Below are 19,215 nucleotides of genomic sequence, written 5' to 3'. Positions count from 1 at the left end.
CTGTCGCCCCCAACACTCTGAAAAACACATCCCACGCTGCTCTGGGGCTCGAGAGATTCCACCTCCAGCGCCCGGCAGTCTGCCTGCCTCAGCCCGTGCACGCCCGGACAGGCAGGAGCTGGCAGGTCCGCAGCCCCTCCGGCGCAGCTGGGAACGGCGGGGGCCGTGCTGGGGGCCGGCCCGAGCGCTGCCCGCTGCCGTGCGGGACCGGACACGGCGCTGCGGGGCTGGGCGGAGACGGCGCCCGCCCGGCTGCTGCTGGGGGGGTGATAAGCTGCTGCGGGCGGTGGGCAGGCACCGCGCCTTCCTCCTCCTCCTCCTCCTCCTCTCCTCCTCCTCCTCTCCTCCTCCGCCTGACGTCAGCCCGCGGCCCCGCTCAGTCTCGGGCGGCCGGCGGCGGGCATGGCTGGGGGGCGGCGGCCGGCGGGGCTCGCCCTGGGCTGGGGCTGCTGCCTCCTGCTCTGCTGCGGTGAGTGGCTGCGGGAAGGGCCGGGCGGTGCGGGACCGGGACCGGGAAGGGTCGGGCGGTGCGGGACCGGGACCGGGAAGGGCCGGGCGGTGCGGGACGGGAGGACGCGCGCACCTGCGGAGCGCTCCGGGGCGCGGCGCGGGGTCCCGCCGAGCCCTGGCAGGGATGTCCTTCGTTCTGGGGGACACCGGGCTGCAGCGGGGCTGGGCTTTCCCCCTGTGCAGCTCCCCGAGGTGGCAGCCGCAGGGAGGGGTGTCCCCGCAGAGCCGCGGCGGGGCCAGCGCGGGCAGCCGGGAGCGCTGCGCCCCTCGGGCGGTGCCTGGCGCGGCGCCGGGAATGCTCGGATCGCGGGGTCGGGGCAGCCCAGGTGGGACCGGCCCTTCCCAGCGTGCGTCCCCGCCCGGATGGCCCCGCGATCCAGGGTGGGTCTGGGTGCCCCATCCCGCTCTCGGGGTCCCTCCGCAGCCCCCCCAGCGCCGGGCAGGTTGAGGGGTGACCCACGTGCGTTCAGCGCGCACCGGGGAGAGCTGGTTGTTGTTAGGAAGCATCCACCCCTTTCCTTCTAAGGAGTTTTCCCCTGAGCGCTGTGTTTCTCTTGGCTTTTTTTCGTGCTTTCTTTTTTTATGCACTTTCCAGTCCATTATCACCCTCGGGGGGTGGCTGCGCTTCCTGCCCTGCCCCGCTCCCCGCATCCCGCCCTCCCCTCGCCGGGGGCCCGGGAGCGGTCCCGGTGCGCTGGCTGCTCCCTGCTCCGCTGAGCTGCGGAGGTGGCCCCGGCGCTGGGAACCTGCCCAGGCCGAGGTGTTGGAGCCAAAGTCAGGCGCAGACCGGAGTCTAGAGCAGGCTGCTCCCACCCCCGTCCCGTGCCGGGATCCCCTTCCCACAGCACATGTGTCGAGCCAGGAGTCTCTCAATGGTTGGCGGCGTCGGTGTATTTGGAAGCCCAGCCGCGTGAAAGTCTTGATGCTTCCCAGAAGCACAAGGAGCCACGGCCAAGACATTCCCAGGCCAGCCAAAGCTGCTGGAACGGGGGCCTGAGCCCACCCCGGGGCTGCCTGAGCCTCCCCATCCCTTTGTGCACCGCGGTCTGGCTGTCAGAGAGGTGTCGGGATGTTGCCACCGAGCTGCGGAGTGCGCTTGAGAGCTTTGCCTCTCCAGGTGCACATGACCGGGTCCTGACAGGGTGGTGGAGTTGTTTTGGGGTGCAAGGTGTTGATCCCCACTGCAGCAGAGCCCTGGCTCCGTCCCCATGCCCGGCAGGGCGCGGGCTGGGTGGAGGTGTTTGGTGTGCGGAGGTGTTGGGCGCTGCTGGTGGTGCTGCTTCTTGCGAGGCTGGGGCTCTGCACCCTCTTTCTTCCCTCTGTGAAGAAGCCAGGGGGCGGGTGATGCTGTTCCGAGTGAGCTGGGGCACCCCGGCTCGGGGATCTGTGCTGCTTTCCTAGGGAACAGGAGGGTAGCATGTGTGGCTGTGCCGGGAGCAGGCGGGATCTGGCCGCAGCTGGTTTCCCTGAGAGGGGAACACAACCCCACAACCTCAGGCATCCCACGTGCGGCTCCAGACCCCTGTGGTGCCCCTCGTCTCGCTCCGGGCCGGGGGCTCAGCGCCGGGGGCTCCGTGCCGCCAACACAGCCGCACTTCTCGCGTCTCCCCGCACACCTCGGCTCTGCAGGAGGCTGGCTCGGGACTGTGCTGCTCCCCACCCCCTTCCCCAGCGCTAAAAGCAAATCTTTGTTCTTGTGGAGCTCTGGCTGCCGGCCGGCTGTCCGCCAGCCAGATGGAAAAGGCACGGGGGCTCTCCTTCCTTCCCTGCTCGCTCCCTGCAGACGCCCTCTCCAGATCTCGAGGTCTCCGGCTGGAGCTGTGCCAGGCACTTGGGGCGGATGGAGCTCGGTGCTGCAGCTGGGCTGCTCCACGCGTGGCTGATGGATGTCCCCAGGTTCCATCACCAAACCTACAGCTGCGCTGGGCACAGGGGAGGATCGCCAAGTCCCTGTAGCCTGCTGTGCCAGGCTGGCTGTGCCCAGTGCCTCTTTAGCCTGCCCACGCACATAGCAAAAGGTCTTGGAGCTGTAGAAGCGAGCCTTGTGTCCCCAGCCTTGTGGGGGATCTTGTGAGTGTCCCCTTGTGTCCCTCTTCCAGCGTGTCCCGGAGGAGTTGGGGAGCAGTGGGCCCTTGTTCCAGGCAGGGAAGGGGCTGCAGCGACCGTGTCAGCCTCCTCAAGGGCAGTGGATGGCTGGGAGATCGCTGTTCCTCATGCCAGCCCCGGATGCCAGCCATTCTCCAGCTCTGAGCTCACGGTTTCGGTTGCTCCACTGCCTGGTTGAGGGCTCTCATGCCGAGCGGGTCAGGGGGAGGGCCAGCTGCTCTCCCAGGGGCTGGCTCTGCCTGGGGCCCTTGCCAAAGGTCTGAAAATGATGGAGAGGGAAAGTCTGGCCTGGCTGCCTGTAATCCAGAGTGCCAGGGATCAGGGGAGGCTTGGTGGGATCAGCAGGGACACACCCCAGCCCGAGGCTTGCCCAGTTGTGCAGGTGCCCTCCTGTACCAGGCAGCCAAGACGTGGCCATGCAGGAGCTGCCTCCTGTGCAAAGCTATCTTTTCCTTTCTATTCTCAACCAGTTTCCTGTCCCTGCTGCGTGCTTATCTCTGTGACTTTCACCTGTTTTTCCAGCACCTTCTTTGCTGTGCTGTGATTTGCTCATCCCTCTTTGCCTAGTGCCAACTGTAACACACTGAAGGGATGGGCGAGGGCCAAAACCTGTGTGTTGATGAGTTCTGAGGTGGCTGGTCCTGCGTGTCGGGGCCTTTGCTGTGGCAGGAGGGCCCCTGGCTGTGTTTTGGCTTTGTGCCACCGCATACCCACTGCAAACAAAGAGCATTTTGTGGGCACAGCGCTGCCCTTTGAAGTCGCCTCGGTGGTGGCTGTTGGAGCGGGCGCTATCAAGGGAGATGTTGACACAGCTGCTTCCTCCAAGCCTCTTGTCCCCAGCTCCCATACCTGGCCTGGCTCTGTTGCTTGGGGACAGGCTGTTGTCCCCTCTGCAGGGCTGTGTGCCAGCCCAGGGCTTGCAGAGCCCCCTTTGCTTTGTCAGGGATGGTGGCAGTGACACTCCCATCCTTGCTGTGATGCCAGCCTTGTCTCTGCTCTGCCCGGCTGGGGCTGCTCTGCTCCCAATCCCTTGGGAAACTGCTTGGTGCCCTGTCCTGGATCAATAGCCATTACCTTGCCCATCCTCTCTGGAGCAGGGCCAGCAGCTCCATTACTGCTGCTGGCTGGGCTGGGAGGGAATGTGGGGTGCAGGGACGGGCCAGCTCCGCTCACAGGAGTGCTGTGGGTGAGCAGAGCTGGGCAGGGAGCAGAGCAGCAGCGAGGGGAAGCCTTGGGAATGCTGCAGGGATGGATGCTTTGAGTGCCAGGTTCCTGCTGGGGCGGCAGGGTCAGAGCTTGTGGAGGGACCTGGGAGTCCTCTGGTGACTGGGGACATGCTGCCTCCCAACAGTGTCCTGGGGACACAGCTGGGGGGGACACGACATGCCAGGTCCCCTGGCCTGAGCCCATGGGCTCTGTGGGTGCTGCAGGCAGCGAGTGTGGCTGTCACTGCTGCTGGGCTGGGACATGGTGTGTAGGGCACAAGACACGCTCTGTCCCACAGCTCCTGTGGGATGGAGATGGGGACAGGCTGTGCTTGGGCAGCCCATCGTTCCCTGTTCTTCCTGCCCCTAACAGCAAATTCTGTCCCACAGCTGCAGCCAGCAAGTTGGAGATCTCCATGCCGGACGTGGTGGAAGTGGAAATCGGGGGCACAGCCAGGATCGAGTGCAACTTCTACATCCCTGAAAATGCTTCCTACACCTACATCGACTGGTTCTACGTGAGTGCTGGCCTGGGAGAGCAGCTCTGGCTGGAGGGCTGGGGTGGCAACCAGCCCAGGGCTTCTTGCCGGGCTCCCCAGCCCAGCCTCGCCCCTCTCCTTGCAGGTGGACCACAGCAACAAGCAGGTGAGGCTGTACCACATCACGGCCAGCGGCGTCCTGGAGGATGACACTGACTACAAGAAGCGGCTGTCACTGGATGGGGACAGGGCCCTGTCCATCAGCGCGGTGACAGCGCAGGACGCCAGGACCTTCGTGTGCCAGGTCGGGGCTGGCAGCTACGGCGTGGGCGAGAACAGCACCGAGCTCAGCGTCTACAGTGAGTGACGCAGGAGGGCAGCACGGTCAGGCAGCCGCTCTGCCAGGGATCCCATCCCTCCTAATTCACGGGGGGTGCCTTCTCTTTTCAGAGGTCCCCAACACCCCTAAGATTGAGCCCACCTCAGCAGGCATCTCTGTGCACAGCATTGATGTCCCACAGGTGAGGAGAGGCTGCACACAGGGGAGGGGGAGGCTCCCTGCTAACCCTAACCTGTGCTGATGGCTGTCTCTGCCACCACAGATTGCCAAGTGCACGAGCAAGAACAGCTTCCCACCTCCCAACATCACGTGGCACAAGAATGGGGAGCAGCTGCACACCCAGGAGAACCGTGAGTTGGGCGGGGATGGGCAACCAGCTGGGGAGAGGAGGGGCTGGGGGCTGGCACCCCAAGAACACCTGTGTGGTTGTGTCCCCCACAGAGGTGACGATCCAGTCGACGCTGACGCGCGAGTCGAGCGGGCTGTACACCGTGAGCAGCACGCTGTACGCGCCTGTCACGCGTGAGGACCGCCACTCCCGCTACCGCTGCACCGTGCACTACTGGCTGAGGGGACAGAGGCATGCCCTGGAGTCTCGGGAGGTCCAGGTCAACATCTTCTGTGAGTCTGGGGCCGGGGGGGCTGCACTGGTGCCCTGCAGTGGGGCTGGGCACTGACTCTGCCCGTCCCTGCTCCCAGACCCCGCCGAGCACTTGAAGCTGCAGGTGGTGTCGTCCTCGGCGCTGGTGAAGGAAGGGGACAATGTGACGCTGGTCTGCGAGGCTGATGGGAACCCACAGCCCATCTTCAGCTTCTTTAAGAAAAACGTGAGGCTGGAGGGGAGCGGGGCACCTCTCCCTTGGCAAACATCTCCTGGTTGCTCCTTGTCCCAGTGGCTGGGTGGGAGGGGGCCTGTGTGGGGCTGAGGACTTTGTGCCACTGTCTGCAGCTGAACGAGTGGCAGGATCTGACGTCGCTGGCAGAGCCCGACAGTGGGGTCCTGAAGCTGCACGAGGTGGACAAGAGCAGCAATGGAACGTACAAGTGCCAGTCCTTGGACCTGGATGATATGTCACAGATAGAGGAGGATGTGGATCTTGTTGTGAACTGTAAGAGAATGGAGACTGGACCCTGTGGACCTCATGGTGGGTGCTTTGTCCCTCCTGCTCACCCTGCCCTGGTCTCCATCCCTCTCCTAGACATTGAAGGGGTCCGTGTGAAGATGGAGCCGTCCTCAACCCTTCGTGAAGGGGACAGCGTGACGCTGAGCTGTGACGCCTTCAGCCCTGTGGGCCTGAAATACCAGTGGAGGGATGAGAAGGTGAGTACCTGGGCTTTGCAGCAAATTAGGCAGTCAGGACCTTGCTCCATCTCTCCTGAGAAACTGGGGAAAAGATTCCTTCTTTCATGGGCCTGCATTGTCCACCCCCATATTGTCACCTCCTGCCACTACTGCAGGGAGCTGCTGTGCTTGCAGGCTCCCTCCTTGTGCTTGGAACTCCCCTGGGACATGGGCACAGAGGGCTCATTGCTGGGGACTTTCCTTCCCAACAGGGCAAGAAGCTGGTGGATGGGAACCAGCTCTACCTGAGCAACCTCACCTTTGAAACCTCCAACACCTTCAGCTGCAGGGTGATGGCCCCGAGCGTGCCAGGGCTGGAGCAGAGCAAGAAGGTGTCCGTGGCTGTCGAGGGTAAGACCTGGCATGGGTGCAGAGTGACCCCTGCCTGCCCAGCACCCGTTCCCCAGGAGCTGTGGGTGCTGATGTCCCCTGCCCACAGGGAAGCCGCGGATCGTGGCCATCAGCTCCCCGCTGTACGTGCGCCAGGACGAGGTGATCAACCTGACCTGCAAGGCCATCGCCTTTCCCCGGCCCACCGTCCAGTGGAGCATCAATGGCACGGTGAGAGCTGGCAGGGGCCAGGCTGGGGTGTCCGAGGGGCTGCTCAGGTGCTGAATCCTGCTCTGCCTGCCCTGCCCAGACTCACGAGTACATGGACAACCAGCACATCGCCAGCAACCTGACGGTGCGGGTGAGCCACGACCTGCTGCAGGCGGGAGCCATGTGCCGCGTGTCCAACAGTCTGGGTGTCAGTGAGAAGCACATCCAGCTGGTGGGTGAGTGTCAGGCACTGCTTTCTGTCCCAGGAGCCCCCAGCAGTATCAGTCCCCCCGGCTCAGGTGCCGGCTGGGCCGTGCTGCTGTGGGGTGGCTGAGCTCGGTGTCTTTCCTCCCTTCCTGCTCTTCCAGATGGTTCCATCAGGAAAGGTCAGTCTGCTGATGGTGTCAGGACACCAGTTCTGCTCACCTCTAGCCTGGGGAGGGAGCTTGGCTGCTGGCTCTGCGCTGCTTCTCTTGCAGCCTCTCCCTGCCAAGCCAGCAGGGAGGCAGAGGCTCTGTCCCCAACGGTGGGAAAGCTGCCTGCTTATCCTCAGCGAGGCCAAGTGCAGCTTCTTGCAGCCCAAACCTGCTGGGCAAGGAAGCAGAGGGATGGCCTGGAATGGCCTGCAGGAATTCCTGTTATCCACCCTCCTGTGGCAGGTGGAGCTTGGCAGCCCAGAGCAGAATTTCTGTGTTCCTACAGAAACTGCCCCAAGGAGCATTTCTGTACTGAAACCTGCATCCTGCTGGCAGCTGGGGAAGCATTGGAGTTTTTTGGGAGAAGGGGCCCTTTCCTACACAGAAGTGAAGCTGGAGGGAGTCACAGTGAGACAGGCATTAATTTTTTTTCTCTCCCCGCTGTGTTTAGATCAAAAGTCAACAGCAGAGAGCCAAGGGGTGATCATCGTGGCCATCATCGTGGCCATCCTCGTGGTGGCTGTGCTGGGCGCTGTCATCTACTTCCTGCACAAGAAAGGCAAGATCCCGTGTGGCCGTGCTGGGAAGCAGGACATGTAAGCACTGTCACCTGTCCCCCAGGGGCCTGTGGGGCTGGGGGTGCTTGATATCACTCATGCTTCCCTTCCCATCGCACCCCATCGCACCCCATCCCATCCCATCGCACCCCATCCCATCCCATGCCACCCCACCGCTCCAGCTGCTCCCTGCCCGTCGCAGAGCGGGAGCACGGCCTCGGGTCACCACGGCTTTTCCAGCTTCTCACAGGGCACTGCCGTGCAGGGAGGAGACAGCAGAGTGGTAGAGCAGCCAAGGGCCCCCTCCCTGGGCAATCCAAAGCTTTCTGTGAGCTGGAGCCTTTCTGACCCCAGCGCTCTGAGCCCCTGGTCCCAAGCCCCAGGGCTCGGCCGGCCACGTGCCCTGGCAGGTATCACAAACGCGTCTCAAAAATTGTCACCTCCCTCCCCTAGCACAAAGCCAGAGGCCCGTAAAGACAAGATTGTAGTTGAAGTTAAGTCAGATAAACTTTCCGAAGAGGCGGGGCTCCTGCAGGGCGCCAACGGCGAGAAGAGAGCCGCAGCTGACCAGGTAGGACAGAGCGACGGGCACCGCCCTGCCCGGGCCGCACCAGGTAATGCTCTGCTCCCCTCCTCCGGCACTGCCCACCCTGCACGGGCCTCCATCATCCATCTGCAGCGCTCGGGGGGGCCGTGCCAGGGAGGGCAGGGGACAATTCCGGGAGGGGACAAAGCTCTGCTCCGTGGCAGTGCCCACTGCCTGCCCTGCTTGGCTCTGACTCCTTCCGTGGAGCAGCTGCCAGCTTCCCCCGGGGGCTGTGGGACATGGAGCTGAAATAGAAAGGTCTCTGGCCAGAAGTCAGAGCAGAGGCTGCAGGAATGGATCCTCTGAGCCAGAGATCTTGGGCTGAGTCTTTTGTGACTTGTGCTTTCCCCTCACCTGGGATGGAGCAGCTTTTCACTGTCTGTGGCAGCCACAGGCTGCAGCCCCTGAGCCCACTGTGGTTTTATTTGCCTCGGGCCAGGAGGGAGCCCCTGCCTGGCTCTGCACAGCTCCCACTGCCCTCCCCTCAGGGTGTGTGCCTGTCCCCACCCCTGTGTGTGTGTCACCACCACACCTGCAGCAGAGGATTTGCTTTGTGCTCACCCCTAACCGTGTGTTTTCCCTCCCCCTTTCTCTTTCGGCGGAACTGAAGAGCGAGAAATACATCGATCTGAGAAACTAGAGAGGAAACCTACTAAGTGCTTTCTTCCTTCAAACCTTTCCTGCTCTTGGATTGCCTTCTCCCACCCCTGCTCCAGCCCCTGGGGAGCACGGCCAGAGCCCACCCGTGTGTCACCGTGCTGGGGACACCTGCCTGACTTGCCTGGCCATTACCTCAGCCCTGGGCTCGCAGGTGTTGCCTTAGCAGCAAAGCTGGACTCGCTTTACTACTCCAGAGAAGCCACAGCAATATTAGGAAGAATTATATCCCATTAATCCCTACCTGGTGGAAGGATTTGAGGCTCTTTCAGGTAATCTGTTCTGTACATGTTGTAGGAAGGTTTTGATGCATTCTTTGTACCCTGACCTTGCTCAAAGAGGCTGGTGAAGTTTGGTTTTTGGGATGTCTGAAGCACCTTAGCTGTAGTGGGTGGAGGTTGGAGGAGAGAGGAGTGGAAGGGGGGTGTGTTGGAGAGGTGTTTGCAGCTTCTGAAAGGTTTTGAGTGCTTTGTTTTGTCTCTGAACCGTTTCTGGGTCAGTTTATCCCAGCGGTGCTGTGATCCCACAGGAGGAGAGGACCTGGCAGAGCAAGGAAGGGGTGCCAAGCTCCAGAAAGGCTTTAGGGTGTGTGGTTTGGAGCTGTGCTGGCCCGAGGGGCAGGGCTCCCCTCTCCCCTGTCAATCTGGTTTATTGTAGGGATGCTGCTCAGCTGCTGCAGCAGCAGGAGCCAGAGCTCCCACAGATTTAAATTCAATATTAGACAGGGCCAGTCAGTGACGTCTCAGGGTTTTTTTGTGCTCAGCCATTGCCAGCCCCAGGTCAAACTCCTCTCTGTGCTTCACTGGCACCTCTGGCCCCACGGTGAGGAGGGGAGATGGGCAAGAACCTGCCACGAGCTTCTGTCCCAGCCCCTCGTGCCTGTAAATCAGCTCCTCTGAGCTCTGCTGGCCACAAGCCTTCGTCCCCCGGCTGTCCCAGCCCTGACCAGAGGGGAGCTGCCCCCGCCTGCTACACGTGGTGTCCGAGCAAAAGCTTTGGTTTATATATATATATATTTTTGTTGGATTGTGTGTACATTTCCAGGAGTTTTGTTTCGGGTTTTGTTGTTCTTTGTTTGGTTTTTATTTTTTTTTTGTTTGTTTTTTTTTTTTGGTCTGATAACTTCCAAGGTTTTTTTTTTTATATATGTGAAAATAAAGTACGGATTCAAAGCTGAGTGGTGGAGTTTGTTCCCACAGACAGAAGGGGGGAAAGGACATTCCATAATCCCCTGCAGGTTCCAATAGGACCCATTTATCCCCCTGTGGCTGCTAATAATACACTAATCACTACCAATGCTAATAAATCTGTTTATTCTAATAAATAATCCAAGTTTTAGGCTGTAAGAGGTGATTATACCACTGGATCTTTAAAAAAAATAATACTGTAAATAGAATTTGACATTAGAATTTATTGATATTGTATTAGTACCTAACACCAATACTCTAGATGCTGATGTGTACAGGAGATGATTAATAAACACTAATACACTACTAATTAATAAAAAATATTAATAAAGCAAATAACCAGCACCCTGAGAGGACAGAGGGTGAATGATGGGTGACCCCACAGGTCCCTGGGGCTTTGGGCTGCCCTGGACTGGCCTGGCAGTGTTTGGGCACAAAGTGTCCCTTGTCCTTTGGCCCCAGCTCGTAAGAATGAACTCCTGTGTCCCCATCTGACCCCTGATCAATTATTGGGGCCTGAACAGGACCTCAAATGACCCCAATGACCTGAAGTAACCCTGAACAGGGTCTCAAATGACCTCTCATGACCCCAATGACCTGAAGTAACCCCGGTCAGGGCCTCAAATGACCTCGAATGACCCCGAATGGGGCTTCAAATGACCTAAAGTAACCCCGAGGAACTCGGATCAGAGACTCAAATGACCTCAAGTAACCCCTGTGACCTCAAATGACCCCAATGACCTGAAATAACCCCAAACAGGGTCCCAAATGACCTCTCACGACCCCAATGACCTGAAATAACCCCGAACAGGGTCTCAAATGCCCTCAAGTGACCCCTTGTGCCCATTTCACCCCAGAGGGGTTTCTCAGAGAGGATTTTTCCATGTTCAGCTGTCCCCAGGTGGCCTCAGGGACCCCCCCCAGGGTCTGTGGCTTCCCATTTGAGCCCTGGGACCTGAGGGTCCCCCTGTGTCCCCAAGTGGTGTCCCCTGGCCCTCCAATGTCCCAACCCTCCTGGCTCTGGGATGTTGGAGTGTGGCAGAAGCTGGATTTATTCTGTTGGATATGTAAAATATTCATATATTGATATATATGAATAGCTATCAATGACTATTCAATTACTATATTCAAATATATGTAATTGTTTTCCTATCTCTATTAACAATATATTCTAATTATTCTATCCTAGAATGGTGATAAATATAGATGTGATTCTAGAGTTGTGTGAGATATTTATTTATTTATGTAATTTCTATGCAGTAACTTTAAAAGGCTGCAGAATATTCCCATGGATTCCTCTGGATTCTCCTCCTGGGTGGTAAATTCATGTCCTTCTTGGTCCTGATGGATTAGAGCCTTTTTTCATTGATTATCTCAGAATATGTTTTATTATTATGATCTTTATATAACTCTTTCCTGACCTCTGTCAGTGGCTAAGATAGAAATTTGAATTTAACAGATAATTGTGGTAATAATTATAAAATATAATTTATATAATAATAAATATATATAAAATATATAAATATATAAATATAATTCTAAAAATATAAAATAACTCTGTAGTTATTTTATATAAATATTTTATATTTATATATAATATTTTATATTATATTTATAATAGTCTGTAAAGGATCCAGGAGATTGAAATCCTAAAATATTCTTTTTCCAGCATTCACAGAAGCACCACAACACCGACACACCATCTGCTACAACAAAGGAAATTTTATTTAAAAATAAAACTTTGTTTTGTTTTCTTTCTTACTGACACAGGTGAATGAAATCCCAAACAAAGAAGCTCTTAGTGGGCAGCATACAAGGATGGAAACAATTAATAAATAACATTAGTATAACCTCTAAACATTAACAATGCATCTGCAAACAAAATGAGGACTTTAAACCAAGTGAATCTTAAAGCTCAGCTACTCTCTGTAAGAATATTTACCTTCTGTTTTTCCTTATTCTTTACAGATCTGAAAGGATTAAATACTGCTATTATAATTTTATATTAATGACACTATTATACTTTTTTTTTTAAAATATCTCGTGACAATCTCAACATTTTTTTTAACACTGATATTTTACAAATTGGTATTTGTCATCCATGAGAAAGAACAACAGTAACAGCAGTTCTTCCTCCATTGGGAATTTCAAACAAAAAAGATTTCTAGGAGGAACTTTAAAAATAAATGTCCTTATTCCCCACTAATCTTTAAAGTGGCACCTTTGAGAAGGTGCCCTGGGAGTTGCATTTTTTCTTGCTCAACTGAAAAAAAACAAAAAAACCAACAACAAAAAACCAACCAGAAATGAACAAAAAACCCAACAAACCGATCAATCAAACCACATTTCCAGGCAGGAGCCCTCCTCAGGATTAGCTACAGAAACGTCCCCGGTCTGCAGGAGCCACATGTGGGGCCCTGAGCCTGCCTGGCCCCCGGGGAGGGCTGCGGCAAGGACATGCACAAAAAAAGGGAAAGATTTGGGATTCCTGCTCACCTCTGGACACAGGAAATCACCTGGATCCTGCTCAGGAGGGCACCTCCTGCTTCCCACAGCTCCTGCTCCTTTTGGGAGTGCTTCCCATTCCTTTCTGGGAGTGTTTCCTGCTCCTTTTGGGGACGGCTGGAGGCCAACTCCAGCATTTGTCACCCCAACCCCACAATCCTGACCTGCCCCGAGCTCGGCACAGCACCAGTCCAGACACGGAAGCTCCACGGCTGAAATGCTACAAAACACAGTGTCAGAGTCCAAACTGAGCATTGCCCATCTCTCCTGCTCCTCCTCCTCACCCCTTCCCAAAGCAGTTTCCTGCTGCTTGTCCAGCTTGTTTTCCCACAGGGGTGGATTCCCGGATCCAGCCTGGCCACGCAGCATCCCCTTCAGAAAGGCACTAGACATTTGGGTTGTTTTTCCTTTTTAAAGTAGCATCAGAAAGTTAATTTTCTTAAGATTAAAGAAGAGGGAGGTGAAGGGAAAGAAGAGCAATCGATCTTGGGCTTAGAAAGAACAAGAAAAATCCACTGGGCAGTGCCTGGATTGAGCTGGCAGAGCACAGCCACAAGACATGGCCAGGACTCTGCTGCCCTCAGTGGAATCAGCAAAATTCTTAGCTTGTCTAAGGAAGAAAAGGCAAGACTTAAGTTTCTTAAATTAGTTTGAGACATAAACAAGTGCACAGAAAGGACACATGCAGAGAAATCAGTGATACATGCCACAAAGATCGCTCTCTAATCTCTAACACCTGAAACAACACCCACAGGAACATCTCTTGGCACATAGACCCCAAAGACAGGCCTGGAACAGCTCTGCCAAGCAGGATTTCATGGAAATTACAGCCAGCCTGCCCTGAGGGGCTTGCAAGGGACAGGGAATCACTGGTCTGGTCACACACACTGGGCAGGACAAGAGTTAAGGCTTTGGAGCTGCTGGGCTCAGCCCTCGCTCAGCCATGGCAGCAGTCACACACCAAACGCCTCCAGAACAACCCAGAGCCCAGGGGGAGAGCGAAAAAGAGGGAAATAAACCCCTCACTAAAAGGTTTGCACCTGGATCTCCAGGACAAGGGACTGTTTGGCTGCTCAGGCTCCCTTGTGTGACACAACAGCCGCAGCTGTCCCCTGCTCCAGCCTCAGCAGCACCAGTGCTGGCCCTGCTCCTCCAGAGGCTCCCACAGGGAGCAGGGCTGGCACCCTGGCAGCTGCACTGGGCACAGGAGCAAGAGCAGCTCTTCTTCCCCTTCTTCTTCCCCATGCCCCACAGAGCACCCTGCCCACTGCCAGCCCTGACCCCAAAACAGCCAAGACACCCCTCAGCGTGGGGTCTCTGGGCAGGGCACATCTCCTCACGCTGTCTGAGAGCATTTTCCCCACTGCCGAAAGGAGGGGAGAGTAAAGAGAGACAGTTCAGCCTGCCTGGAAGCCATTGCAGCAATTCAGAAAGCTGTAGGTCTAGAGAAAAACCTCTAATTAAAAACCCACTTTCTGCTCTGCTAACACTCCTGAAGGCCTCTCTGCCAACTGCAGCCATCTGGCCCAGCCTCTGGATTCCTCAAAAGGCCAAACTGCCCTCGGCTGCCAGAACCACTCCAGCAATATTGCAACCTGCAGTCCTTAGCCTGGTGACCTCTCCTGACTTCAGGGAGATGCAAATAATGCTGGACATGCTCCAAAGGCCAAGAGCCTCTCAGGCTGTCAGGCTGTGATCTGTCTGTGCCTCCTGGATCTAAATCCTCTCCAAAGGAACCATCCACTCCTCCAGTATGAACAGAGTTAAGTAGCTGAGTAGGCAAGTCAGGTTTTTCCAACCCAGCAGCCGAGTTCTGACCTTTAAAACCATGTGATCACTTCACAAATACACATTTTTTCCCTGGGTCTGTTTTATCACCAGACCTGGCAATACCTCAGAGAAATGGAAATGGAAAGGAGAGCTCCTATGTTGTTTGGACAGCCATGCAGAGAAACTGCTGCACTTCTGTGACTGCAAAGCAGGTGAGATTCCAACAAACACATCAGCTGCATTTACCAATTCCACAAAACACCCTGGCACGACGATGGCTCCTGCAAAAGCTCTCTGGAGGAATGTGTGTCTGCAACAGCCACCATGCAATGAAGATAAATAAAACATCCTATTTACCAGGTGCAACATTCCTAGGGAAGAGCAATGGGAGTGTCCAGTGACGGCTGCTCCAGCCCAGCAGGGCCACAAATCAAATTTGAGCACTGAAGCACAAAATGCTCAAGGCTAAGAGAGGAGAAGCAGCAGCCCCAGTTCTTTGCTCTTGCTCAAATTCTTTGTCCCCTCTCCCACCCCTCAAAACCATGCCGAGCTCCTGCAGCTGCTGGAATCTGGTGCTGCCAGTTCAAGAGCACACACACACACACCAGAGAGAAATCCAACTCCCAGCACTGCCAGGACCAAAATCCCTGACAGAAGCTCATCCTGCTATCAGAAAATAGCACCTCATCCAGCTATCAAAACTCCAGACAGAAGCTCATCCAGGCAGCAAGGGAGGACTGGAATCAGATGCAATAACTGCTATTATTACAGGCAAGAGGGACACACCACGGCCAACAGGAAGCAATCAAACGATTCTTCCAAGGTCTCCTATAAATTCCCAGCAGAAAGTGACCTCCCAGCTTCTCTAAAAAGCCTGAGCCAGACACACAGCAGTGAACAGATCCAAACCTAGTACCATGAACCACAGGACACACCACACCGACCTCGAGACTTTGTTTCTCTGAGCATCCACTTAAAATTCACAGCACAAAACAACTCCCCCCAGCCTCCAGGGCATGGGCTCGGGGATCCCTTGTCACGACACCTTTGTCTACCAACACCCTGGAAATAAATCTGTTCTCTCAGACAAGAGGTAGGGGTAAAGGACTCCAAGACACACACTGTATAAAACACCGCTCCGTTTCATCCCACTGCTTTGAAATCTGGAACCACGAAAACCTGATAACTGATTCTCTTAAAGAGGCAGGACTGACCTCAGCACGAAGTCTCTAAAGGAACTCCCTTCCCCTTTGGTGCACAGCTGGGCAGCAGCTGCCCAGGCAGTTGGTCCACAGCAGCTCAGGTGTGGAGGTGCTCGTGTGCTATGTGGCCACGTGCGCCGGGGAGGAGATGGACACGAACTCCCGCAGAATATTCTTGGCCATCTCAATATTGTTATGTGCAATGACCAGAGCTTTCTGAATGTCCTGATATGAGTAGCCTTGGCTCATGAGGTTCTCGATCTCGCTGGAGAGGTGCAGGGAGGAGCTGGCCCCGCTGCTGGCTCCTCCTGCTTGGCAGCTCCCGGCTTTCCGCTCGGAATTTATCCGCCGGGGCAGCGGCTTTGGCGGCCGTTCGGGGACTTGGGAGCCGTCCGAAAAACCTGCAAGGAGAAACAAGTGCATCACTTCAAGGAAAAGATGTGGAAATTTTGCTTGGAACAAAGCTGAGATGACATCAGGGGGGATAAATGGCACTTCAAAAAGCTGTCACTGAGCTCTGTCATTTTCTCCAGCCCTTTTATCCTCATTCCCAACCTGCTCAGCTTCCCCTCATGGGTGCAAAAACAGCTGTGGAGGTTTTTCTTAATTAGCAGGGCTCATCAGGCACATTTATTAATACAAAACCATATAAAAAAATGACATAGGATCTATGTGTGTAAGCAGAGCTCAGATATCAGCCTTAGAATGAGAAAAAACGACTCAGTGAATATTCAATTCACCAGACACCCCATTTCCTTCCAGAATCAGACAGAACCCCCCAGATTAACTGTCCAGAGGCTGCTCCCTCATCTCTGTGTGCACAAACTCAGTCCCAACTCAGCCACCACAATTGCTTCAGCAACTGAATTATGCCTTCTGAAGGGTCAGCAACTGAATTATGTTCTCCTCTTCCTCTGCTGAAGCTCTCCCTGTCTAATGGCAGATCGATAAAGCTCAGCCTGTTCTGCTTTTCCCTGAGTCACTCTGATGTGAAACTGCCCTGCAGCCACATCATGCAGTGCTGGGAAGAGGAAATAACAGCCAATAAACCAAACAAGTCACCAAACTCTCCAAGGAAAAAACACATTGTTTAATGTGCTCATCCAGCATCTGACCATTTCTGAGTTTTAACCTCCTGTATAATTTTTTGCCGATCGCAGGAAATTTTTCCGCATGGATAGTTGACATCACCTTAAAGAAAGATTTATTTGTCTCCTGGAAAAAGTCCTCAGGGCACCCTACAGAGTTTTCTGGCAGCAGAACTGGAGTACAAGAGACAAATCATGTCCACACAATTCCTTTTTAAGAGTGAGCACTGCAGCCTGCTCCAAGAAGCAGCATTGTGGGGCCTTTCTGAAAAACTTGCACCAAAAGCCCTAAGACAGAGAAGGCTCTTCAGGAACCAGATTCCCTGAAGCTTCCTCACTGACCACAGCTCAGTCCAGCTCCCTCATCTTCAGAATTCAAGTTTCTCACACATAAAAAGCTTTTTGTACATGTGAGAAAAAGGTCTGCCCACTCCTCTACCCCAAACTGCCTTCTGGAATAGCTGTTTCAGCTTGAGCTGGATCAAGTTTCAGAGACCACGGGTCAGTCTAAAAGGACAGCTACTAAGACAGTTATTTTGGTAAATCATTAATTAAAACTGCAGGGTCCAGCTCCTGAGAGAGCATAAATCTGCCAAGATGAATCCCACAGCAGTCAGGCTTGCCTGCACCAGTGCCTTGCTTCCCACAGCACTAACAATCAGCATTTTCCACATTTTCCATTTTCCTACCCCTAAAGCAGAACAACAGCAGTGTTATTTCAGGGCTGTAGAAACAAAGTGTCAATGATTAAGCTCAACACTTCATCAGGGAGAGGGGGGTGGGACTCACTCTGGTCCTTTTTTATCTCCTTCAGCCAAATTCTACAGACACAGGGACAGATTTAAAAAGTGAAACAGGGAGGTGGGGCAAAAATAATGAACTTTTCTGCACTAGGAAACTCTTCTCTGTGCTGAAGAAGGTCAGGGAAGTGGAATGGTGAAACAGGAAAAGAGAAGACTCATTGGGGGAAGGGGTTCTGGGTACAGAAGGTTCTGCCTCCAGAAGGAACAAGAAACTCATTCCTCCTCCTTGGCAAACCACCAGCACATTCAGACTGAAAACCCCCAACAGGAAGAGTTTCAGAGCTCCCTTAAGAGCTGCTGAGCAGGGAATAAGTCAATCATTATTCAAAAAGGCTCTTGGAGACACGAGGCTTTAGTTTTTCCCTCAGAGAATGTGCCTTGCAGCCAGAAGGACACGATGTCCTCTATTCCCCAGGGACAAAAAGCTGACCTTGCTGAGCCTGTCCCTGCTCAGAGGAGCTGAGAGCATCGTGCAGAGCACTTGTGCCATCTGCAGGCACTGGCAGAGCCACAACCCCTGCCAGGCCAGCCCTGCATCTTCCCTTGGAACAGGAGCACAATCCCTGAGTGGTTTGGGTGGGAAGGGACCTCAAAGCTCCTCCTTTTACCCCCCACCACCTTCCACTATCTCAGGGTGCTCCAACCTCAAATCTAACCTGGCCTTGGACATTTCCAGGGATGGGAAATCCTGTCTCACGCCCCGGTACACCCTGGTACAAAACATTCTACGTGCTGTAGGAAACAGTGGTTTAAGGAATGTACTTTAAACTGAAAAAAGCTTTTCCTAAGTGTGATTTGCAAGCTCGGGGATTAAATGACCAAGACAGCACATTCCAAGCTATAAATCAAACAAAAGCTAAAATAAATCAAACAAAATACCTAAGAACCAGCGCAATTCTGCCTCATAAACCTGATTTTACACCTTGCATCCAAAACCTTCAGTGAGGGACACAAGTTTCAAAGATGCCACCAGCACCAAGGAGGGACACAAGAGCTCTCTGACCTGTGACAGGGTCGTTTTCCAAGGACATTCGGCTGAAGGCAGGAGTGGCATTGGAGATATCAGACAGTGTGCGACGAGCAATGGCAACGGGGAGTGGTGGCTTGGGGACATCGTAACCATCTTCTTCATTCTCTGACTCCTCAGGGCCGTTGCTGGCAGTGGCTGCTGCCAGGTTCCCTTCATCTGGAAGAGGAGGCACGTGCTGAGCTCTGGGGCTGAGCTGTCTCTCAAGGCAGGCTCTGCTTCCCCATTTTCCAAACACTGACAGGACACAGAATTAAAGTTTTGCTGCTAAAACCTCACATTTAATGGCAGTTCTTTCCAAAAGGGAAAATAAGGTGAAAAATACTTGACAGATGCAGTGTGCATGCACAGACTCATATTTCCACATACATCCCAGCTATTTTAACAACAAAACCAAATGTTAATTCCTTTAATTCAGCCTAAAGTGCTGTTCCACTGGGAGCAGTTCATTGTACCCCAGCTCCTCAGCTGTTCTTTAGCACACCCACTCACCAGAAGTGTTGACAGCCTCGAAAGCAGAGGATGCTGCTTGGGAGTGAATGTTGTACATTGCTTCATACATGGAGCCCTCGGGCTGCTGGTCACAGTCCAAAACTCTGAGGGAGAGAACACATTCCCCTTCACACAGGTGACAGTGGCCACCACCTCCACCCTGTCTCTGTGACAGAGTTTGTGCACAGCTTCTTGTTCCAAGGTTAAATCACCCCTGCTGAGTGAAATATTTGTTCTAGAAAATGCTCTGTTAATGTTTATTGCAGTACAGCATCTCAGCTTAAAAGAGTTAAAATGATACCACCAAAACCAATACCACCAAAAATTACATTTTAATAAGAGTTTTGAATTTCAGTTGTTTCTGCTCTCAGAAGGTTCTTGGCAGAGACAGTGGGAAGGAAGG

At 54.3% G+C, this 19,215-nt stretch overlaps 2 protein-coding genes across 4 annotated transcripts in view; one reads left to right on the top strand and one right to left on the bottom strand.

The window, feature by feature from the left end:
• The first annotated feature begins 387 nt into the window (after positions 1-387).
• MCAM (melanoma cell adhesion molecule) lies at positions 388-9,915 on the top strand. Of its 2 annotated transcripts, XM_015649961.2 has the most exons (15): positions 388-469; positions 4,212-4,339; positions 4,446-4,659; positions 4,751-4,821; positions 4,903-4,990; positions 5,082-5,261; positions 5,340-5,467; positions 5,590-5,749; positions 5,840-5,961; positions 6,195-6,333; positions 6,422-6,543; positions 6,623-6,758; positions 7,390-7,534; positions 7,949-8,066; positions 8,692-9,915. In XM_015649961.2, the coding sequence occupies exons 1-15, from the start codon at positions 403-405 to the stop codon at positions 8,719-8,721; spliced, it is 1,848 nt and encodes a 615-aa protein (XP_015505447.1). In that variant the 5' UTR covers positions 388-402; the 3' UTR covers positions 8,722-9,915. The 2 variants fall into 2 exon arrangements, with proteins under 2 accessions (XP_015505447.1, XP_015505448.1); XM_015649962.2 differs by lacking the exon at positions 7,949-8,066.
• A 1,712-nt stretch (positions 9,916-11,627) lies between these two features.
• CBL (Cbl proto-oncogene) overlaps positions 11,628-19,215 on the bottom strand; it is a 34,034-nt gene continuing 26,446 nt past the window's right edge. Inside the window, exons 14-16 of one of the 2 annotated variants that reach the window (XM_015649636.3) lie at positions 18,813-18,916; positions 18,297-18,557; positions 11,628-15,803 (exon numbers count right to left, since the gene is read on the bottom strand). In XM_015649636.3, the coding sequence (XP_015505122.1) occupies positions 15,523-15,803; positions 18,297-18,557; positions 18,813-18,916 (646 nt within the window). In that variant the 3' untranslated portion in view covers positions 11,628-15,522. The remainder of the gene's footprint in view (positions 15,804-18,296; positions 18,558-18,812; positions 18,917-19,215) is intronic. The other variant, XM_015649637.3, reaches the window with a different exon arrangement.

Source organism: Parus major, chromosome 24 (genome assembly GCF_001522545.3).
Source record: "Parus major isolate Abel chromosome 24, Parus_major1.1, whole genome shotgun sequence".
NCBI lineage: Eukaryota > Metazoa > Chordata > Aves > Passeriformes > Paridae > Parus > Parus major.
Note: the sequence above shows the minus strand (reverse complement) of the source record. Positions and strands in the feature narration are given on the sequence as shown.

Excerpts from the sequence above, each read along its gene's own strand:
- MCAM (XM_015649961.2), top strand. The coding sequence starts at position 403 with ATGGCTGGGGGGCGGCGGCCGGCGGGGCTCGCCCTGGGCTGGGGCTGC. Across the intron at positions 5,468-5,589 it reads TCAGCTTCTTTAAGAAAAAC|CTGAACGAGTGGCAGGATCT; the intron begins GTGAGGCTGGAG and ends CACTGTCTGCAG. Across the intron at positions 6,759-7,389 it reads GAAGCACATCCAGCTGGTGG|ATCAAAAGTCAACAGCAGAG; the intron begins GTGAGTGTCAGG and ends CGCTGTGTTTAG.